This window comes from Gobius niger (genome assembly GCF_951799975.1).
Source record: "Gobius niger genome assembly, chromosome: 9".
Taxonomy (NCBI): domain Eukaryota; kingdom Metazoa; phylum Chordata; class Actinopteri; order Gobiiformes; family Gobiidae; genus Gobius; species Gobius niger.
Genome location: NC_136860.1, coordinates 15,664,813 through 15,689,283, shown reverse-complemented (window position 1 = coordinate 15,689,283; position 24,471 = coordinate 15,664,813). Strand labels below are relative to the sequence as shown.

The 24,471-nt window shown below is 40.8% G+C and overlaps 2 protein-coding genes across 2 annotated transcripts in view; one reads left to right on the top strand and one right to left on the bottom strand.

The window, feature by feature from the left end:
• LOC306967746 (coiled-coil domain-containing protein 148-like) overlaps positions 1-11,966 on the bottom strand; it is a 43,490-nt gene extending 31,524 nt beyond the window's left edge. The window contains exons 1-5 of the mRNA XM_079562916.1: positions 11,869-11,966; positions 11,338-11,462; positions 7,531-7,634; positions 3,527-3,618; positions 2,309-2,460 (exon numbers count right to left, since the gene is read on the bottom strand). Coding sequence (XP_079419042.1) covers positions 2,309-2,460; positions 3,527-3,618; positions 7,531-7,634; positions 11,338-11,462; positions 11,869-11,923 — 528 coding nt within the window. The 5' untranslated portion in view covers positions 11,924-11,966. The remainder of the gene's footprint in view (positions 1-2,308; positions 2,461-3,526; positions 3,619-7,530; positions 7,635-11,337; positions 11,463-11,868) is intronic.
• Positions 11,967-13,178: 1,212 nt separating this feature from the next.
• Positions 13,179-24,471, top strand: part of pkp4 (plakophilin 4) — a 116,333-nt gene continuing 105,040 nt past the window's right edge. The window contains 1 exon segment of the mRNA XM_079562841.1: positions 13,179-13,334. The gene's annotated coding sequence lies outside the window, so the exon portion shown is untranslated.

Genomic DNA, 24,471 nt, shown 5'->3' with positions numbered 1-24,471 from the left:
ATTTGTGTATTGCAGACTATGTCACAGGATTACAAAACGGATCAAAGTGTCAGCTGGGAGTTACCGTATGATAGTTGGTATAAATTCTTCTGACACAGGCAGGAACTTGGAGCTGTTAAGTTCGGAATTAAAACAATTTAGGTGCATAAGATGTTTTAGACATCAGGCATTGTTCCTACTTCGTAACACTTTTATGAGCTAGTAATAATTATCGCACCATCAATTAGCTCTACATTTTTATAGATAACTTTCAGACATTTGTTGGGGAGAAAAATTGTTATAGACCAAACCCGTTGCTTTTTTGAATAAAGTACTGATTATTTTCCAGATTTGAAATCACAATCAAACCGTTTAAATATGCTAATTGTGCAAATTTACTTCATTGTGTTTGACAAATTGGGTAATTTTAACTTTGCAGTTTTGTCAAGTTGAATAATTTTTATGACCATTCCGCTGTGGTGGTACTTTTAATGATTTTGAAAGCAATAACGCAACAACAACAACAACAACAACAGCTATTCCTTGGCAATATTTCCCCATTGCAACTTTATATGACAGTTTATTTGGCCACAATATTTTTCACTGATATGCGCAGACATGCATCATTCTGCTGGAGTTAGAAAGCACATTGGAACAGTGATAGGATCAGGCTGGAAATGCTGGCTTTGCACACACAATAACAGGGAGATATAGCCCACGAGCTATAAACTAGTAAGTTTACAGCACAAGTATGGCCTAAGTTCCCATGGATTTGAGTCTTTTTGTTGTTGTTTTTATTCGGAAAAAGCATAAGCAAGAAACAAAGAAGAAAAGAGAAAGCATTTTAGGTAGGTGGGGGGGTGTTTTTCTTTTATGCCTATGGAGCTATGGGAGGGAGGGTTTGAGATTGCGAGCCAGCCAGTGTAGTGGGGGGTCGTGGGAAAGAAACTGGCCTGACTGAGCCAAACACAAAATGGCTGGTTCTTCCTAAAGACCCCTACTTACCTCTTAATCTCACCATTGACGTGTGGCGTTTGCCAAAGGTCTTTGTAAAACGAAGGCATGTGAAGTTCAGATATTAAGCAATTAAATAGGCTTTTGAGCGATGAGACCTGCGAGTAGTTTTGTTCCGCAAAGATGAAGAATCGGGCCGACTTGCAAAACTGAGAGGGCTAAAATGAAAGGCTATGGCATTTTTTTGTTGGACTGTTTGTTTATCTGTTACTGTTGATTAAGGGCAAAGTGTGAAGCATCTGCGCTTAGTGGTTATCTTGAATGGCTGGAATGAAAATTGCGAATCTTACAAGAGTTGACAAGTTTTAAAAAAATGCATTGAAATTTAATATCCTACACCCACTTTTTTGTACTTTAAAACCATTTGGGGTACAAACATCAATGTTTATTAGTTTTTTGTTAAACCAATCCAAACTTGTTCTAAACTAATCCAAACCTGTCAAAACCAGCATAAACCAGTCCAAACCTGATCTAAACCTGTCCAAATCTGGTCTAAACCAATCTAAACCTGGTCTAAACCAACCTAAAGCTGTAAAACAAAAACAGCACAAACCAGTCCAAACCTGTTCTAAACCAATCTAAACCTGTCAAAACCAGCATCAACCAGTCCAAACCTGATCTAAACCAATCTAAACCTGGTCTAAACCAACCTAAAGCTGTAAAACAAAAACAGCACAAACCAGTCCAAACCTGTTCTAAACCTATCTAAACCTGTCAAAACCAGCATCAACCAGTCCAAACCTGGTCTAAACCAACCTAAACCTGTAAAAAAAAAAAAAGAAAACAGCAGAAACCAGTCCAAGCCTGTTCTAGACCAATCTAAATCTGTCAAAACCAGCAGAAACCAATCCAAACCCGGTCTAAACCAATTAGAGCCTGTCAAAACCAGCATAAACCAGCCCAAACCTGATCTGAACCAGTCCAAATCAGCATGAACCAGTCCAAAATAGTCCCACCCTAATCTAAATGAGTCCAAACCTGATTTGAACCAGTCTAAACCTGTTCAAAACCAAACCTGTCAAAACCAGCATAAACCAATCAAAGATGATCTGAACCAGTCCAGACCTGCTCTAAATCAATACAAACCTGGTCTATACCAATACAAACCGGTCAAAACCAGCATAGGCCAGTCCAAACCTTGTCTAAACCTGTTCAAACTAGCCCAACCCTCATCTAAACATTACACTTAAAACCGAATGGTAAAGATTGGCCGAATTAGAAACAACACATCATTCAATAAAGTGTACTCTACCAAACAGTTGAGCAAACTATTTCATCATTTAGTCTTGCCCGGCCTACCTCTGAGTTACTGTACCTGCTGTAGCACTCGTTCGCTGTCCGACTCATCAGTGCTGAGTGGCTGCTTGAGTGCCTCACTGAGTCTGAAGCGCAGGTCGTCTCTAAGCTGATGAACAGGCTCCACCGTGGCTCTCCAGAAGGCTTCCCGATCGCTCTTCAGAAAGAACTCTTCACCCACAAGCATGTATTAAGTTATTCAAACAGTTACTCAAATAGCAATACAGAACAAAAACAAAAAAACACGACTAACTTTAAAGCACAGTAAGATGGAAATTGCATGATAACTACAAATAAAGGGGGATAGTGATTTTTTGCAGCCTTTGTTCCCATGATATTAGCAAGAAAATACAAGCAATGTTTCCGAAATGTATAGTTGTTGGGTTAGGGTTATGATCAGTTATAATGGGCTATATGCACAGTGACCCCACGTGATTTCCGCCTGGACAGTCAGCCAGAGGCTGTCCTTCCTGTCTGTCATCTCTTCCCATTAAAAATTAGCAGGTCCCACAGAAATGAAGCAATAGCTTAAGATTTGGTAAAGGACAGCGAGTAAAAGTTCGGATGTGGCTGGAGCAGGTTAGAAAATATTACGTGAGACGTAACGACTTCACTGGAGGAAACCTCCGTGTTCATAACGGTGGATGTTTTTGTCTTGAAGCTAACGCGGCTAACAAAATAAAAAATAAAACTAGCGCAAAGTTTAGAACGAGCCTGCGCAAAAAAGAATCGTCCTGTTAGTAGTTTAAATAATATTTACTTGTTTACATGTTATATTATCATTTTTCAACACTAGCCTTTAGCTCTAAGATAAAAGCTCCTACCTTACGACAGCTGGCGTTTCCTTTGGGTGCTGGATTCACAGCGAACATGATGTTTGTAATACGTTGCTGTGACTGTCCATCAGTAACTCGTTGTCCTTAACCAGATCCTGAGCTATCGCTATTTTTGTGTGGGAACCTGCTAATTGTGAACGTAAACGACCAGCGACAGGAAGTGCTGCGTCTGGCTGACTGTCCAGGAAGACGTCACGTGGGGAAACTGTGCATATAGCCTATATCATGAAAAAAACACTCACTTTAGACCATACCATTACCATACCATTTCTATGCTATAAAATAAGTAACTAACTAATAAGTAACTTTGAACATGTTTTAATATTAAGTTCTTTTTCCCCCTGCAAAGTGGAGGAAATGTTTGCAATTTGCATACAAACTAAGATTGAGGTTGAGTTTACCATATTCTTGAATTGAGATGATGGCAGTGTCACTTCTGTCACTTGGTCTGATTTGCTGTAAAAAGTCCTGGATGTCATTCTCAGTCTTCTCCCTGCCAGACAGATTAGTGTTACATCATGTACATCCTCATAAAAATGCACATATATAAGCATATCAATAAGTCTTAGCATGGTTGAAAATTTAGCAAATGAACATCGAAACTCATTACTGCACACTAAATAATATACAGAAAAATTGAATACTTAATAATGTTCTGAAATAAAATGTCAAAATTGGATCTGTATAAACATAAAGCACCAAAATATCAAAGGCATTCCAGTTTTCTTTGTGCTTCATTTTGCCTTAGGCAAATAAATAAAGCACAAGCAAACTTGAGCGCCTTGGATCATTTGCATTTTCCATGTTTATTACCTTGCACCCCTGTGAATCTGATGAGCACCTGTTTTCTCAGGACATTTTGTGACACTTCCAGAACTTTTCAATTGACTACAAGGGAAGCAGAACGTCCCCTAAAATTTCACCCCCAAAAAATTGCCAAATAACATTTATTTTATTTGGCAAATGTAGGTATTAAATTATAATAAAGGAGAAAATGTGTGTTTCTCATTTTCCCTAAGAGCTGCCTGAAGCTCTATGGAAAATCCCATTGAAGCGCTGCATTGAGAAAGCAGTCTCTGATTGGCTAACTGTAAAGCAGTGCTTCAAAGCAGGGGGCAATGTTGTAACATCGGCCAGCTAAATGGTGATGGCTACCAACTCAAACTGGGGGGTGGGGTGTGAGTGGGTGAGGCTTTGACAGGGATGGACTTTAATTCATGTTCACTACATGTTTGATGGAAGCTTTCAAAATAGTTTTGTGCCATAAGAGTTCCATCTGCTTTGTGCTGGCATTAGCCACATACCTGTGTAGCTACATCATGACAAAGCACAACAGCACAGAATTTGGACCTGGTTTCTTTGTTTAGTCCTAGTTTAGATCTGGTTTAGCTCTGGTTTAGTCCCAGGTTCAGTCCCAGGTTGTCTTTGTTTAGTCCAAGTTTCGGATTATCCCAGATGAAATCTTGCGTTGTAGCTACTGTTTGGACTTGACTATTTGGCTAATGCAGAGTCAGAAGTGGAAATAAATCCTGTATGCTGTGTTACTTGGTACAATGTTGGTATTTTCAAATCTGTGATAATGAATGTCTGAAAAAAACCACCGGCCGCAACTGCCACCTGCAACTAGTTAGTCTTACAAACCGAATGCCAATGTGCATTTTTTATCTTTTCTATGGTCACTTTCAAAAACAACCTCTACTCACAGTTATCCTTCCTTGGTATCGTTCAAATGGCACAATCACATATACATAACACTTTTCCCACATCAAATCCGTAAACAAAAATAATCACCATAAATGCAGTCAAAATGCATCTCCGTTCCCTTTCGCCTGCTTGTTACTTCCCAGTGTACAACATCATAACATTATTAGCCATAAAGGATTGTCATTACAGAGCCATACTGTGTTGCCTCTCGTTTGACAGAGCCTTTGTAATCCCAAGGTAATTTGACTGGCTTAGTGGCATGCGAGGAGCGGTGGCACATCTTTATGACGGGGCTCATTATGGCGGCCTGACGCTTGTGTACATCATTAACCTTGGCTGGCTCAGACACCATCACAGTCAGGCTGCACCCAAGAGCTACGGCCGCCCTTCTCACTCCACCAAGCATGGCCAAGGGAACTTCAGCCTTAGAATACACAAGTTCAGCAACTGACATTTTTGGGATCAATAATTAAAAGATAAGCTGGATGGATATTTGATGAACGGTTGTGTAGGGCTGTCACGATAATTACTATATCGACTTATTGTTCAATAAATGACAGACAAATGATATTTATTGTCTGTGCATTTAATAGCATTTCCCCATATTTTTTCTTTGGAAAACTTTGATTTTTGACTGAAGCAAATTGAGTTTCATTATGTTTCATGTTTAATGCAGCTTGTGTGGTATTTTAGGACATGATTATGCACTTTTAGAACAAAGGTTTACTGTCATTTTTATGCCTGAGAGTTGACAGTATCTAGTATTGTTAGAGTCAATAATATTGTTTATCGTGTGATACTTTCCTGCCACTATATAAACTTCAAACTTGTTGTGACAGGCCTACTGTTGTGTCAGAAATACTACATCTATTTAAGTATTAATTTAATGATATTACTTACAGATGTCATTGTCAAACTCCTTGTGCAGAAATTAAAATCTAGGTACAAATGGATAACCATTCAACAACACTGAGTAAATGAAATGTGTATGTATGCTCCCAGTGTTTCTTAAAGGTGCATTATGCATTTTTATATTAAAAAGAAAAAAAAGAAAAAAAAGTGCCATTAATTTCCATCCTTTGATGCTTCAGGATCAATTTTATTTCAGTTTTTTTTCTGGTAGATTTTCGGAATTGAATGAATGTGTAACCATGAATAAGGTTCAATCAGCTGTGAAAACCTAAAACTTTATCCTGAAGCGTGACTGAAAGTTCAAATATGTATTAATATCAACCTTTTTTCCATAAAAAAGTTGCATAGTGCATCTTTAACTGGGGACCCTAAGGTGGGTCACGGAACCCTTTTTTTTTTTTAAAGTAAAAACATTTATTTCAATAATAATTTACAAAAAAAGTATGGAAAGACATTTATTTAACAATAATTTGAAAAATAGTCGCAAAGCGGTGATTACCGCCCTTGCAGACTGACCTGCCCAACGCCATCTTATTTTTATATATTATTGCTACTGCCATTATGTTTTTTTCTTTGTTAGGGGGTCTTAGTTTTTGGATTTTGGAAAGAAATATTATGCCGATTGCAGTGATTGAGTTTTTGCTTGAGTTAACGCGCCCTCTCGGGACTTGACAAAGTGAAAACATGCTTTTTGACAATGCTGAGCATCAGTTTTAGTTGACCGTATACAAAGAAAAAATTGTATGAATTTGTATCACTCGATATGTGCAAACTGAAGCACATTTCAGTATGTTAAAATACATACAGTATTGTTTCTTTAAGCACAGTAGCTCAGACCAAGAGCAATTACATATATTTTTTGCCTCTGACTTTTTATTGACTTTCTTGGCATCTTCTATACATTATACAGGCCAGACGGACAAAAGTGCTCCACTTTATCTGAAAGGTTTGTCCAACTTTACCTGGACATGTCTTTTACTAAAACAGACATGATTCAGAGTAACAATAAAGCCTTTAAATAAAGTAATTAGGTGGAAATAAACAGCATAGATGAAGAACCCTGTTAGTAACAATGTCAATTTGATTAAAAGGTCTTTAAATAATAACACAATCTGATATGCCAATGTGATTTTCATGATAATATTTGAGAGAATTGCTAATTTTTTTGAAGACACAGGATCAAAAGAAGCTGCAAAGTGAAATCACATTTGATCAATGGTGGATTGATTTAAAAATGCTTAAATGTTTCTTCTTCCACCTGAAAATAAGTCAACAAGACTCTGCTGCTATACAGTGGCTGCCTAAGTGGTTTTATCCCACAGATGACACAATACAGTTCTAATAATCTCTGATCCTTTTCATTCAAAGTGTATGGACTTTGCAGTTGTGATGTAAACATTTTAATGTTGCTTTTCAATGCAATAAATAAAATATATATATATAATAATAGATATCGAACCTGGATATTTGTGTGTCAGCATGTTATCCATCTTGCCAGGTCAAAATGTACCTTTAAAAGTGTAGAATGAATGAAATCTTTTTCCTCAAAATTTGCTCAAACATCGTGTGCCTTCACTCTGATTAGCCCTCCACGAGTCTGCCAGCGGCGTTTTATCCCTGCCCTTCTTGGCTCCGGTATTCTTGAACCTGTTTTTGAAGCAGGTTTTTTCCAGGGGCTCAGTGCAGGTGTGCGGGGCTTAAGCATGATGGGTGCGTGCCGCGTTGAAAGAGTAGATTCTGAAAAAAGTGCGGCAGATAATGGCACGGGCATAATCGGGGGTGCTCTTACTCAGCCTTTCGCAGCCTGGGGCACTCTGAGCTCCACACCTGCCTGTGCTGCCGTAAGATCGACTTCTCCTTGGTTACCTTGGCGGCACGCAAGCTTCTTTGAACCTGAAAGACAATGTAATCGAAGAGTTTATCCTTGAAATGGGATATGCAAGAGAGAGATAAACAAACCCGTCTCCGGAGTGGCTGCTTTTCAAATCCACTCTGAAAGAATGTTTGTTTGGTTTGACTTTGTAGTGCTACTGAGGGCAAAATAATGAGAACAAAAGGTAATGCTAGACACCACCTGGACCTCCGCGGGAACGAGTGATGAAGTTAAAAGTTTGTACAAATGCCTTCATATCTCCAGGGTTTTAAAAAGAACTGAAACATTACACATGGAAACAGCTGCGGAATCAAACCAGGAATGAGACGCTTTTTCTTCTTTAGCTCACATTTGTTGTTTTCCTCAACTAATAACTACAGGTAATGCTAATGCTATATCATTTCACACCCTCTGTCTGTTTACTACTGTGACTGAAAAAGCTCTATTGTAAATCAGCACCAACTGTTCGTGCTGATTCATTTTCTACCCAGGTAAAGTCTAATTGCGCCGATGCTAGGAAATAAAAAAGGCCAAATAGCAGCAGCAAAATAATCAAGCAGAAGCCCGCCCGACATGCATGGGGCACCATTCTGAAGAACAGTGGTGGGTGCAAATCTTAATCGCCTCCCGTTTGTTTCCTTCTGTAATAATGAGAGAACAAGGATGTCGGTCACAGCACAGCGAGCACTGATTCGTGTTTCTTTGCTTGTGTTTGCGCCCACAGACCGCCGGTTCAGATAATTGCACCAAGCTAATCTTGCAGGCACGTTTGAATTTACAATGCATTGCTGCTACTGTAGCCTTAATATTATGATCAGGTTTATGGACCTTGATGTTTTGTAGGTAATGATATTGTGATAGTTAATCTTGATCACTCAAAACACTATGAGAAATCTCGACGATAAAACATATGCATATGAGTCACTTGGAACAGATTACTATTTACTGACACACTGACATTTGGTCTGATGAAAAATTCTATTTTTAAGAGACTTAATGTCTTCTTCTGTGTTATAGCTTCATTGTACCTTTTTAGAAAGTCTTTGTTATGCATCTATCAGTGTAAGCTCTAGCTGTCTGCAGGGATTATTCAAATTGCTGATTTTGACAGTAAGTAAGTATTTCTTCTGATAGTTGCCAGCACCAAGGTTTTAAAATTGCTTGGATGTATGAAGAATAGCCCATAATACACTTTTTTAGAGCCAGACTGCGGAAAACATCCCAGGTTATATGGTTCTACATTACAGGACCGACTGAACTGTCATCAAACTAACTATTGCTCAATTACAAACAATTGGCACTCACAAAATGAAGCTTTTGGAAGCGGTTTTGTGTTTAGCCACTTGAAGCGAAAGCTAAGCAGCATGAATAGTGGTGATGTCCCATTCCAAGCACAGTTACAAGTGAGGGTTGAGGAAAGGCGAGCTGCTCCCAGTCAAGACACTTTTTGGGATGTTTTTGTTTCACCAGTGAAATATCATTTTTATTCTGTTGGTTGGATAAAATGCTGCACAGTGTGGCTATAATTGTGTGTTCCACATTGCTTTACAAGATGCTTTTGTACATCTTTGCCATGTAAGGTTCAGCTGACTTTTTTGCTTAAGCGCCTTACTGGCCATGAAGGAAACGGCTTTATAAAAAGTAAATAAAAAGCCAGTGGATGATCTAAAGGCCAATCAACAGATTTCTTCTTCTGAAACACTGAAGAGGCACCAAGAGGCGCCCACACCTGCAGCACAGTGGAGGCGTCACAAGAGGCGCTACATAAAATAAAGAGAACACCACACTTGTGTAGCTAGCTGCAAGCCTTGCCCGTATACCTCCTGGCAAAAGAGGAGGTATCCGGGCAAGACCCGCAGCTAAGAAGTTATGTGAGAAGGGCCTCAGTCTTATAAGTTGGTAGCTTCATCCATTTTTTTCACCATGTAACATGAAGGATATCAAGCTGTGAGACCTGATTGTCTGGGACTTGGAGTTTGCGTGTTCTCCTCCTCCAAAAACACGCTGGTCAGGTGGAACACAGAGCCGCAGTGGCACAGGACTAACATTTGATCTACGCGATATCGTTGTACAATTGTATAATGACATTTAAGTTCTTAATGAATCCAAATGAGGAGTAGAGTTTATTTTTCTGCATTCACTGTATAATCTTTATTTTGACACAGGGACAAGGTTCAGTGGATGCCGCTGCAGAGTAAGCAACCATGCAACTCCTTTTGCCGCATTTTCCATTGCTGGGTAAAAACATCTTCTGCAAAGGAACAGAAATGTTCAGGTTTTTGCTATCTCCAGAGCAAAACACAGCCTGCAGCAGGGGGGGAAAAATGATCTTCTGCTCAAGGCAACTCATGGTCATTTATTTACTGTCTATCACCATCTCCAATAGGACATGTGCAGGGACCCAGAAAAGCTGCCTTTCAGCAGGGTGCCCGCATGAGGACGTCGCCGGCCTTATCTGGGTTATGCAGAGAACAGGGCTGCAAAGAGGCCACGGGCAACTGTAAAGATTATGAAGACTGGCTCCTGCTACTGTGTGCCCATTACCTCACAGGAGCAGGCCTAACCGTGCAACTTCAAACACTTTTAGAGCCGACCACAAGCGGCTGGATGAATATTCATGAAAAGAGTGATTATTATGCTTTTGTGTATGCCACGGATAATGTTGCTTGATTCCATTGGTGTAAAGGTTATGCAATGTTTTTGTTTTTGGCGTCCTTTCAAAGCAATGCAGTGAACTGGGCGTGTAGTAGCACAGTATTTTTGGACGCCCACTGTTTGGACTTTCTTTACGGGCTAATATCATACATACATTTGTCTTTTCAGGGATTCCACACCAAAATATGTGTCTCATACTACCTAACCAAATGTAAAAAACTGTACATTGTGTATGTGTAAGACGAACAAGCAACTAGGGAAGAAAGTCATTCTGATGGGTGGAGGAGTTTGCCACAAGAGGTCAGTAAGGGGACAAATACTGTCTTTATTGACTTTTCACACCTTGTATCATACATTTGACCTGGCAAGCACCACCAGCAAGATTCGGGGTCAAAAGTGACAAACTATATAATCGGTCACTATGGTACAAGCAAAGCAATGTAGAGCAACTTTCTGCTGACTTACCAACATCATCGGTGCTGCACTTGGTGATAAATGTAGGAGGATCTCTCCCACTCATTTCGGTACTTGCGTGATTGCAGTGTGCAGCCACAAGAGGTCAGTAAGGGGACAAATACTGTCTTTATTGACTTTTTACACCCTGTATCATACATTTGACCTGGCAAGCACCACCAGGCCTAGATCAATATCTGATCAGGACTACATCTAATGTAAAGAAAACGCCTAAATTAGACCAGAATTCAAATATAATATTTATGTTTAAACTAGGCTTAACCCATTTCTAAACCAGAAAAAAACTGAAATGCAGTACTAAAGCCTTAACACAATTATCACTAATTAAAATTTAAGTATACATTTCTAATCTTGAAGTTTTCTTATATTTTTTTTATTTCAATTTGCATTTGACAAAGAAAGTTTTGAGTCCTTTTCCTACAGTTTGGCTACTGTTACTTGCCTACTTTCTATACAGGCGTTAGATATCCCAAAATGTTCTTGCTGATATTACTTCATTACAAACTGAATTCCCTACACCGTACATAAATAAATTATATAATTACATTAGCCATACGGAAAGCCCGTCTGACACTGATCAGGACTGAAATTTACCTTTTGTCCAATGAGATTAGACTCCCGGCGTTTGGCATCAACAATGGCTTGCAGTTTCTCATACTGAGCGGGCCTATACTTGGTGCAGCCGCTGAGGCCATTTTTCATTCGCATTGTCAGTCTTTCTGCATGGATGAAAGCAAATGATGTGGCTGAATTAGAATCGTTGGAAATGGCTGAAAATCGTATCGTTTCTGATGCTGGAGGAAAAAGTCTTTATGCCAGCTCAGCATGGAGGGAAAGACAGGCAGATAAATGGCACAAGAGAAGGAGAAGAAGCTCTGGAAAGTCAGAGGTATCAGCGTTCAGGGAGGCAGAGGGGAGCAGGGAGCAGACTGTGCAAGAACATTTGAGGAGTTCAGCTGTGGAGTCACACTGGCAGGTGAATAAACACAGACTTAGGTTACGACTGACAAAATCCTGACAGCTACAAAGACAATTCAGCAAGATTCGGGGTCAAAAGTGACAAACTATATAATCGGTCACTATGATACAAGCAAAGCAATGTAGAGCAACTTTCTGCTGACTTACCAACATCATCAGTGCTGCACTTGGTGATAAATGTACGAGGATCTCTCCCACTCATTTCTGTACTTGTGTATGCTTTGTAAAGTATTGATTGAAGAAGCTTTCCTGTGAACAAAGAACACTGACATAGTTTAAAATTGAAAAGCTTTTGCATCAGTGTTGGGGGCAATGTATTACAAAAGTAATAAGCTACAAAAACATAGGACCTTCTGTAGCAACTAAAGAATGTAGCATATTACTTCATCAAAATACAGTAATATATTTGTCATTACAATTTAAGTAACTCAAGTTACAAGTGCATTTAAATCGTTTCTATTCATGCTCGATAGAAAAAAACTCCTCCCAAATAAAATGCAGCACCAAATGAAGTTGGACACTAGTGTATAAGGTCTGCAGTTGTCATCAAAACAAAACACGAGAGAATGGGGAAAGAGAAGGAAAAGGAAATCTTTGACTGCACTTTTCTTCAGTGGCATTAGTACTATTTTCAGTTTATAGTAACTCAAAAGTAACTCAAAGTAGTGTAACTCAGCTATATATTCAAAACAGTAATATGTGATGCAAACTTGGCTAATATAGAATATTTTTCAATTCTAAAGTAACTTGCCCCTTAACCTTGTTTGGCATATTATAAAGTCATTTATCAGGCTTATACTTTATCATTGTGATGATATTATTCAGATTGAGTTGCAGAATAAGCAGGCAAGGTTGCCCTTGGAGGTTTAAAACGCTCTTACAATATAAATGTTATCATTTTATGATTTGCTACAGAACGCTATGGAAGTGGAAAAGAAAAAATGGTCACGTTAGACGACAGAAAAAGCTACGTAGCCTACATGAAATATGATACTAGTGCAACATTTTTAAATAGATTTTTTATTTTTTGTACTCTACACATTTCAGGCATTTATAACAAGCAGAATGATATTTGAGAAAGAGAGCAAAAGCTTGAGCGGGCACTACGCCCTGCATGTGTAGCTTACCCTCTTAGTAGCAGCAGCACTGGGCACAGTTGACAAAATTTGTAGCCACGGCAACGGTATTCACTGCCTGTGATTGGTTTGTTCATCATGAAGACACGCCCACAAGATTGCTATTTTCCCCTCCTTTTCTCTTTATTTTCCACCAATACATAACAATAGAATAATAACAGTAACCTAAAAAAAAACACAAAAAGTAAAGAACAAAAAGGATATAAAAATAAATAAATAAAAAATAACCGACCAATCAGGAGTGCTCGTGGCTTTCCCACATTCGTCCTGACGTCATGCCCGCTCGCAGTGCCTGGGACCGCCGCCGTGGAGCAGGGAGCAGCGAAGTCCTCTCTCCTTCTTCACCACCGCAGCTATGGAGCCGACTTTCTCCTCTCTTCCACACGCATGGGACTAAACCACGGGACCTATGAAGTTACATATTCCAATGTAGACCCCAAGCCAGGGCTCATCCAGCGCGACAACAGCACTCCAAAGGTATTTCAAGGTATTTTTACTCAGAACTGCATGGCAATTTGTGGAGAGAGAGAAAACCTATGGTGGAAACGAAAGCATTACGCGCGAGCCATGCGTGGCTTTGCTCGCGACTTCCACTGTGGGAAAAGTGTTTGGAAAGAGAGCGGAGGGGCTTTTCTTTGGTGTTTGCGGTACTTTCGGCTTCTCCCACACCGGGGGAGAATCCAACATTTCTCTTGTGACCCGCTTAATCGCCGACAACGAACACCTTTTTGTTGAGCCAGAGATGGTGCTTGAGGCGCAGTCCTTGGCTCGAGCAGCAGTGGGAGTCGGGATGAAAACTTAGCTGCGCGCCGCGAGAGAAAAGCCGAAAGAGCCGGTTCTTTTGCGCAAGCAGACCGGTGCGTAAGTTTTGCCGAATGTTCACTTTGACTTGTCATTGAAAGCGTTGTTGTCATCGAAAGCGCGCTTGCTGCTAAGTGGCCAACGCTGGTGCAGGTGAGCATTGAGTGCGAGAATCCCGGGAATGCGAGGTCGCCGCCGAGAGAGAGAGAGGGGAGGAGATCCAGGCTGTTCACACAAGATAAGCTTACCTTTTACTCACGTTCAGGCTGCATTTCAAAACTACTACCACGCCATATTTAATGACACATCTGTATTAACTACGGGCGTTTCTTTTACAGCCAGTGGTGCATGCGTTTTTGTGGCCCGAGCTGTAAAGATAAGATGGATTGACTCACAGTGGCCCCCGGGAACGTTTTGATCTTTGAAGCTATATACCTACAGAATGAGTCAAATGCCTTGCCCCTTTGCCTTTTAGAATTGCCGTAATGTGTGTGTAGTCTTGCCACATTGACACAAATGGGGCTACCACATATCACTCTGTGCGTGTCCTCAGAGATACTACCCACTCATCATTGCCTTGTCCCATTTTTTAAGCGCCAAAATAAATCTCGTCTTCTAAGCTGTGTTTCTACAGGGAGTAGCGGATTTCTTTTCCCAACTCTAATCCTTCAAAGTCACGTTCAACTCTGCTCAAAACTTAAAAGGACCCCTAATTAATTTTGTTTAGAGGCATAACATTAAAGGTGTCTTGTTTAAATGCACACCGTGTGACATGTTGGGACTATACTGTTGCCGTGCATACGAAACCCCTAATGCTCCTAATGACCAGCTTAACACAGAAAATGCTATTTCTGCAGTGGGTGATGATCAAACCATGGATTTGGATGAGGGCCTAACCTGTTTAAATCTTAAATCCTGCTAGCTTTAGCCGACGTCGCCGTGGAGACGAGCTGGAGACGCACCCACTAAAGTGACCGTCGCGTCTGTACGTAGGGGAGCAAAAGCACATGTTTGTTTGTACATTTATGAAGTGTTTTTTCAATCTGTCATCAAATAAATGCGTGTATTTCAAATGTACATATTGGGTAAAATCCTATGCGGCGTGGCTTTAAAGATTTGCGGACAAACTTGAGCTCATCTGAAGGTGTGCCCAGAAGAGTTGCAGGGGGATGCACCTTTTGCGCTGGGCGTTGTGGCAATAAATGAGTAAATTCAAAAAGATATGGTGAATCTATGTACAAAAACAATCAATATAGATTCTAATATTATGAATAATGAACATAGACAAGACTTTTTGAATAATAAACCTTAGCTCAATCAAAAAATGAATGCATTTCACTCCTGTATCATCTCTACAGAGCGACAGACTGACCCGACGATTAAAAAGATTGCGCTGCCCTACCGTACCCCAACATGTTAGCCTTTCAATGCCAGTCAGTCAAACACTTTGCACTCTCCCGTTCGCACTACGACAGGGAAGAATGCTAGTGACTCCCCTTGTGATTCCCATTAGCCAACCAGACAGAATGCTTCGTAAGTAACTGACAGCGAATGATTGAGAGCATGACAAGATGCTAACTTTTTCACCCCTTTTTTCTATGCTCTGCTTGTCCAATGTGGTACGAGGGAGACAGACTTTTTTTTTTTTTTGTGCAGGTCATGAATGCAGCCAGCGGATTGTCACTTTCATTTGTCATGCTCCTTGCTGTCCCTCCCCTCTGCAGCACAGAACTGCAGCACTTTTTTTTTTTGTTGGGTCTGAAACTTGGTGTTTGGATTTTTAGGCCATGGGTGTTATCTGGAAGGGGATGTGCCACGCTACCTTTGCTGTGTTGACAGGTCCAGCAGTGGCCTTTTGGAATTCGGCCATGTATTCCCTATTGATTTGATATGGGAGGTTCAGCAGGTTTGGCTGATTAAATGGGGCATGATTTCTACAGGATTTCGAGGGTGATTTATAGACATTTTGTTAGTTACATACTTTCATTTTTGTCAGATGTTTTAACTTATGTTGCTATTCCTGCCACTGCAAACTTTCTGTGTAGTTCCTCATCCATGACTCTGATTTAACACCGTTTTGCCAGAGTCTTGTTGGCGCAGTTGACACGTTAAAGGTGCATTATGCAACTTTTTATATGGAAAAAAAATGTTGATAATAGTGCGTATTTTACCTAGTGACTGTATGAGAGATTAGCATGGCGCCTTTCCATCACGGTGGTCTCTACTATGCTCCACAATCAATTGTTTTGTACATTTTCTAGTCTTGTGAGAGAGTCCATCCGCAGTGAAAACCTCGATTGATCCTGGAGGGTCCTAGAGACCACCATGATCGAAAGTAAAGGCGTCATGCTGACCACTCATACAGCCGCTGGGTCACTACAAGTTCAAATACCCACAAATATCACCCTCCCCCCCCCCCCCCATAAAAAGTTGCATAATGCAACTTTAAGTTTGACCCACTCTTTACCTAGCCTGGGGATACCCATTTTGCTGTGTGCGGTCGAATCATTTTGAACTGCACAACAGCCTGGGGACCATGGTCGAAATTTTCGCATGGATTTGGGAGCCAATCACAGAACAAGGAGGGATGGCAAGACGATCACGCACTATTCAACATACGGAAGCTTGTAGTTTGTTTACGGATAAAAAAAAACAGATCCAACATGACAGCGAGTATTCATCATCTGCTACGTGCAGACGCATGATATGACATTCGTAGCGCCCAATACACGGCTATGGACGATCGTAAACCACTTGTGATATTTTGTCTGGCAATAGTGGTGCCCTCACCCCTGTATAGGCTACACATCAGATTAGCTTTTTCTACTGCGATCAAATGTTGCTTTTCACTTTTTATGTGCACAGTGTCTCCAGTGCAGTCTTACAAATGGAATGGAATGGAATGGCTATTTTCCTTGTGCTTTGTGCATCAATGTGTGTATGTACTGTAAGTGCCCAAAAATCAAGCTGCACCCACAACAAGTCAAGAGAAGGTCAGCACGCATTGTGCGCTATTCAATCAGTCAAGTGCCTTCACGAGTGGACCCGACTCTGGGTAGAAGTCAACACTCATTTTTGAAATGTTTGTTTTTTCCCTTTTTTACACTCTCAATCCATACTGTAGTTAATTGTTTTTCCCCTGTTTTCTTTCATTCTAGCTACCACAGTAATAAATGACCAATTTTGAGTCTTGAAACTACTTCAGTGGATAAGCCCTGGCGTGTAAGACTGATGAGCGATTGTCAATGAATTCCTATAAGATTTCATGCTATTGTTGGAACTCGGACCGCTAAGGATAATAACACAACACAAAGCATGTCAGTGCTTCAAGAGATTACCCTAACAATAGATATTTTTTTTCGTCCAGTGAAAAGCTCTTGTATATGGCCTACATGAGAAGTCTAGAGCAGCAGGCCCCCGTTGGCCAGTGCTCACTGTGTGAACAGCTGGAGCTAAGCTTTTCCACTACTACTACTATACTAAAACCGTAAAGGATCAAGCCGCTTACTCAATCAGACTTCTGAAGCGGAAGATTTACCTCTACGGTGCACGTAATACCTTGTTGAATATTTCACAGAGCATCTCACATTATCACCCCACTCAATGGTGTCTCTCACTAATGCTAAAAAGACCAGTCCAGCAGAGGAAACGCCACTGTCATGTCCAATAAAGAGTAGAGGGGGAAGAGATGCAGCTCCTGGGAGCACATTGTTGGCCATTTTTATAGAGCAGATTTTCTTTTCTTATGCAAATCCACTGTCCAAGGTTAAATGCTGCAAATTCTAAGGCTCCCAGTGGGCGTATTTAACATTTCTGATCTCGGCACTTGTAAAATTAATGGACTATGTTTTTTTTTGTTGGTGATTTTATTGCTGCAACAGCCCTTTATATGTTATTTAATGCAGAACAAATTAAGATGAACTCGTGCTCTTAAGAATGCAAGGTTCACCCTGCTAACCCTGGACGAGTACTATACTATACTATAGTCTTTACAAACATGAAATGCATGTAATTCTTTCGTTAAGCACTTGATATTTCTGACTCAAAATGTTAACCCTCGTGGACTTGTTTCAATGTTCATTCTGCTGTAAAAATCAAATCCGAGCGTGATTCTTGTTCTTCTATCCATTCCCTACATGTTGTAATTGAAATGGTCTTAGTGTGACACGTGTGACTAGCTGTTGTTAATTCCTCACTATAAGTTGAGTGTTTCTTGGTTTAGAATTACGTGGTTGGGATCTGGTTTGTAGGATCTTGTGTCATACCCAAATGGTGTGAACGTAGCTATTCACGGCCTGCTGCAGTTACTCCGGAGGTGAAGGCATTTCGTCAATGTCAGGTTACATTCTAGTGACCACGTATCGCTACCGGTTCTCAGGCGAGCAGTGAAAACTGAAACTGTTGTCAAGCTAAGTGGTTCTCAGCTATTGAAGCTTCCACACCCCTCTTGAACCTATACCATGAGCATCCAAAACCAAAATAGAAAATCTAATACATAAAAATTGTTTATTTCCTCAGTTTTCAATCGATCGCATTGATAAGGTTGTCAAAATCTACAATTTATCAAAGGCCCTGAAACTCACTCACCTTTTAAGAATTACTGTTTGATTTCATGATCATCCAGTCCTTCAAAAGTCTGCAAAAGAGCAACGCATCCGCCTCTTAAATGTCAAGGCTTGTGAAAGGCTTCTGCAAAGTGAAATGGGCCTGTAGAAAAAAAATGTTGTTGACATTGTGTAAACGAGCGACTACAGTTTGCACGTGACATTTAAAAGTCATTTTTATTATAGATCTCCAGCTTCTATATGGGCTTTATGTCATCAGAGCACAGCCTGTTTTTATCCATCACACACTGATGGCATGAAAGCTGACAAACCTGTGGCCTGCAGGCAGACAAGCAGACATTGATCCTGAAAGACGCCCCTTCGCTTGAACTCCCCTCACAAAGCAATCTGAACTTGAGCTGCTATACTCACTGGTTACTAGACTTAAGCCTCCAAGGCGTTGAGAACTAGCGTAAAGTTAAGTTTATGAAGTGACAAGAAACTTTTCAAAGCTGTGAAAAAAAACATGACATGACTCAAAGCAGTACTAAGTAGCTTGTTTACCATAACAAATCCTTTTCGTAGTCCCTCTGAGGGGTAATACAAGTGTTAATGGGATGATTCGAGAGTCTTTTATCTCCCCTTGGTGTCTCTGGCCAGAAAACCCCAATTGCAACTTGACTGTCACCGGACCGGAGCAACCAATACACACTAATAGAATCACAAAGAAGAAGCTAGCAGGCTAATGGCTAAAGCTACCTGCGGGCTAGTGCCACTTTAAACGGTATTTACAGCCAAGTTTTTGGAGTGAAAAAAATATTTCCATTTTGTAATTGGATGTATGAAAAAAAACGCAACTTGCTACGACATCTATACACTTATAGCCTCTAGGTAACTCAAGTAACTCAAGAGTTACTTAGTACTTAAGGGAAAAACATACTAATTTTAGACTTCATTTGTCAGTAATTTTTAAAAATGTACAATTAATTTAGTCTTGAGCATTATTTACTTTGACTTGTGCAGTTGTTGCGTCTCGCTAAATGCTAGCCTCAAGCTAATCGTCACCTGCCCACCTCCTTTTTGAAAAATACAATTGCTCAGGATTTCCTGCTAAAACATGGTCATTTTAGACTTGATTTGTCCGTAATTTTTGAAAATGTACACAGCTCTACTTCCGGGGTCTTAGATGTGTGAGAAACTACAAAAAACTCTTTAATACAACAATCAATATTTCTGAAACTCAACGGGGAGTGACTGAACATACTTATTTCTCAGACTCATCAGCCAAAAATGCTGCAATTACTGCTAAAAAAGTATTATTTATTAAAATCGGTACTTCCAGTTTAGCGGGGATTAATGCTAACGGCGGAGCAGCTACGCTAACCCCAGAAGTACTGACTTTAGTAAATAATACTTTTTAGCAGTAGGTGCGGCATTTTTGGCTAATGAGTCTGAGAAATAAGTAGGTTCAGAAATATTGATTAGCCGCTATGCCAGGACCCGGAAGCGGATGTCGTGACGCCACATTTAACAAACGTATACGCTATAATAGTATACTATAATCCTCAATTGCCCACCTTCTTTTTTTGAAAAATACAGTTGCTCAGGACTTCGTGCTAAAAGTCTTTAAAAAATGTTGGACATGCAGCCTGATGATTGATGTGTGAAATGTTGTATCCATTTCATAAAAAAACACAGATTGGATTGCAGCTGCCTGCAAACTTTCCCGAGCCACTCTTTCTGTTTTGTAGCCGCAGCTTACAGATCCAACCAACCTGAAAGCGCTCATTTTCACCTGAGGATAACTCCTTTCCACGCCATCTCAAGTGCACTCCGCCTCTCCACGCACCGGCAGCTTTGAACAATCCCAGTTCCTCTTTATTTTTGTGTACCTTCTCCCTCCCAGGTGCGAGCGAGGTTCACCTAAAGAGCGTTTACAGGCCTCGCATCCAGCTGCACTTCGTTTACGATGAAATGGATCTCTGCCCGAGCCGCAAAGCCCTCCACATCCGCCATGAATCATTAGAGTACGACTAAAGACAGGATTTATTTTTGCTATACTGTTGGGGTGTGATTTATTTTTTCAATTAAATCCTCCTTTGACAGATTAGCCATCCCGTCTTGCGGAAACCCTACATTCTTCCCCCAGTTTGCGGTGACATTGCACAAGGAGCCGGAGATGTCACAGCCTTCTAGTGCGGGTAAAATACAGATGTGCAAAACTTCGGGATCCATTTCAGCGTCCACTCACCTGTAATGTATGTCATTATTTCTTTAAGGCTGAGTGCAGCCGACTGACATTTCCCTCTCCCTTGCCTGTGTTACTTAAACTTGGATATTTTTCACACGTTCGTGCTTCAACGTGCATTGCGTTCGCTGTCTTGACGGCCCAGGTACATGAATTGATTTTGCGCTTCGGTAATATCTGTTATTACCTGGGTTCCCGTGGAATATTACTGCAACGTCGAGAGGTTGTATCACCTTTTTTTGTGAGCGTTCTTCAGTCAAATTACAGTCAAATTCCATAAGAGATGTTTTGCTTCTTGCTTGGCTGAGAACACTGGATAAAATGTCGATTGGGACGTAAAGCTTGGCTGCCACATTACGATTTGGCTCCACTTCAAGATAATGACATGATAATCAGTGTACTGTGATGTAATGAGAAGTTTTTTTTTCTTTCTTATCATCAGCCTAGTGCCAAACAAGTGAAAAACTTTTGATTTAATTCCTTGAGTGGGCAGATTGCTATTATATCATCACGTAACACATCAACAGCATGGGTTATTAGTTCAATTAGTAGACATAAGGGTCTGCTTTGATTAGCAGGTCACAATGCTAATCCCGTGCTTCTTTCATTGCAGTATGTTTGTTAGGGGGGGGGGGGGGGTCTGACATCAAACAGATATAATTCGTCATCCATGCATGGCCTGTCCGTATCAGAGCATCAAAGAGGCAGTGCCAGGGTAATCAGCCATCAGGAAGTGCACAGCCAGCCTCCTGTTTATTAATTTAATCTTAACAGGTTTCATTATGTTTTCACAGGAACAGGGGTCTTCTGCTCTGTTGTGGGGCGCACTGTTATTGACCATATCAATGAACATCTCCCACATCGGTTTCTTTGTCTCTTTTTGCTTCAAATCATTAAGTATGACATGTTTGGCTAGTTATCGTGTTGACCACCCCATCTTCTGATGAGTACTTTGACCTCCATTCCATTTTTCTTCTGTTTGGATAGTAGATATGTTCTCCCCAAATTAGCATTGCTTTCTAAAGCATGATTAGCTGCCAATTACTTGGACAGACTATCAAAGAAAGATGGGAAAAGGAGCGCTTCCTGGACCTCCAAGGAGTAAATTACTAATAACCAGAGGTGCTCTTTGGGGCCGGGAAAGTCGTGGTATGATACATAAATTAACACTGCATAAGAGTGATGGGCTAACACAGCCAGAGAGACACCGATCCAGCTTTTTCACTTCCCATACCAATACTGGGGGTTTGAGTGTCTGCCGATATCTGATATTAACCGTTAATGAGATACGGAAATCTCATTAATCAGCATAAATAACATATGTAGCAAAGTAATTATTAAGAGACTTACATTTATTAGCTAAACTGCAACTTTCATGTAACTTTTTTTTGTTTTTTGCATTTAGAACATAATACCTCCGTTTAGAACTAAGTTTACAGTGCAGAGCTTTTTTTTCCCGCAACCTTTGACCGCCTCAGCCTCCGGTGCCTGCTTTTTAATCATAAGGAGGAAAAAGATCCGACAGCTCCTTGTAGATATTGGATTATTAAACAAACGGACATTTCATGAGGATTTCAGCTGCATCAGAGCAGGTCGGTCAGACGTTTGTCAGTTCACTATCTTTCTCTTAAAGAGGGGGTATTATGCTTTTTTCAGCCACATAGCACCAGTCTATAGCACACTACAATGATGACGAAACCTTCTGTTGGTCTGTAAATGCAGTAAATTAGAATAACTGCCTTGTATAAAATTGCTCTTTCAAAATGGCGTTAGCAAATGACTTGAAATAGGCTCCTGTCTCTTTAAGAACCTCTGACCCTTTCCGACACGCCCCCTCCACACGCTGTCTGTGGCATCACAACACTTTCTCCACAGTATTGAAACTACGATCGGTGCATTTTATTTTTTATTGTTGGTAAGGACCTACTGTTTATCACTTTGTGAACAATGGCCACACAGGATATTATTTGGAGACAAACCTTCCACACCGGACGCTTGGAAGGGGCTCTTGCCTGAAAAATAACTGCTGTTTGGAGGCTCTCTCTTTGCATCTGCCATGCCCTATGGATCTCTAACTATACCCCCATGGACTACACCAGGATCTGCAGGAGCCCATACGATTTAAAGACGGACATTATCTGTGCAGGTGGACAATGGTTTTTCGAGGTTACCCGTTAGCTTGTTATAATCGACTACAGCTCATTGTTGATGAAAAGTCTGCAATAAACCACAAATGTGTAAAGCCAGGCTCATTGTGTGATCATCATAAAGGCTGCTTCAAGCAGTTGCCTGTTTTAGTGACGTTTTCAATGCATAATATGCTGCTTGTATTCAGTGAATTTTCCCGTTAGCTTGTCGCGGCTAGCTTGTTAGCTCCGGGAGAAAGCCACTCGGCTATGACCCATTGTAGATGAAATGTGAGCAATAAACTTCCAAATCAACAAGCCTGGCTCCGTGTGTGATCATTCTTAAACGGTTCTTTATGTGTGTGGTGGTTTTATTGACTTTATTTGTGCATATTTCTCGTTTTCACGTGATGACTCGAGGTTTAGCTTAGCATTAGCTTTCTCCGGAGGCTCTGTGCATCATCAAGGCCCAGCGCAGAACCAGACACTGAAGTAAGCGTTCTTGTCACCGGTTTGAATCCTGGGTGTTTCGGTAACAGAAACACTGATGTGTGTCTTTGTAAAAGTCTGCTGTAGCTCCGGTTCACAACACATGAAGCTAATCCTCCATGATGACTCTGTTTACATCTTAGGGCTAGACACTGCGGGGAGGGGGTTTGCTGAGGAGCAGTGGTTGGTTACTCGGCTGGTGACGAAAGGTCGGAGGCGTATCCTGGAGGTCGGAGGCGTTTCCTGAAGGAATCAGGCGTTTTATCCCTAAAATGGCCGCCATCAGAGTTTCTACAGATTACTCGAAAATACGTGAATGTGCTAAGGCAACACTTCAGGCATGTTTTTAATGAGGGAATGACTTAATAACATGATGTAAAGCTTGAAAAAGTCGATTTTGCATAATACCCCCCCTTTAACTTCTGTGATAAAGCTAAACTCTGACTGTGTTAGCGCTAACTATTGCGGCTTCTGCTGCTTCAAACATTTGCGATCTCTACACGTATTTGTGTTGACATGGTGAGGGGGTGTCCTGCGAGGTTAGGGAGGTGCGGCGCTGGTCTACTCCTGTGGTACGAAGTTGCCTAGCTGTTTGCGACAGTGGGAATGCAACCATGCCAGTCTGGCAAATCGGGAACGCTTAGAGTAGCTTTAAAGCAGTACTAAGTAACGTGTTTACCTTAAAGGGGGGGTATTATGCAAAATCGACTTTTTCAAGCTTTACATCATGTTATTATGTTATTCCCTCATTAAAAACATGCCTGAAGTGTTGCCTTGGCACATTCACGTATTTTTGAGTAATCTGTAAAAACTCTGATGGTGGCCATTTTAGGGATAGGTTTGCCTGAGTCCTCCTAGGAACGCCCCCACCTCCTGGAGACGCCTCCGAGCTTTGGTCACCAGCCGAGTAACCAACCACTGCTCCTCAGAACCCCCTCCCCACTGATACCACAGACAGCGTGTGGAGGGGGCGTGTCGGAAAGGGTCAGAGGTTCTTAAAGAGACATTCGCTACAGCCATTTTGAGAGAGCAATTTTATACAAGGCAGTTATTCTAATTTACCGCATTTACAGACCAACAGAAGGTTTCGTCATCATTGTAGTGTGATATAGACCTGTGCTATGTGATTGAAAAAAAGCATAATCTTTAATAAATCCTTTTCGTTGTCCAATACAAGTGTTTATGGGATGATTGAAGGGTCTTTCATCTCCCCCGGTGTCTCTGGTCAGAAAACCATGTTTGCAACTTGACTGCCACCGGACCGGAGCCACCAATACACACTAATGGAATCACGAAGAGGAAGCTAACATGCTAACGGGCAAAGCTAACTGCGGGCTAACGTCACTTTAAACAGTATTTACAGCCAAGTTTGAGTGAAAAAAAATATTTCCATTGTATAATTGGAT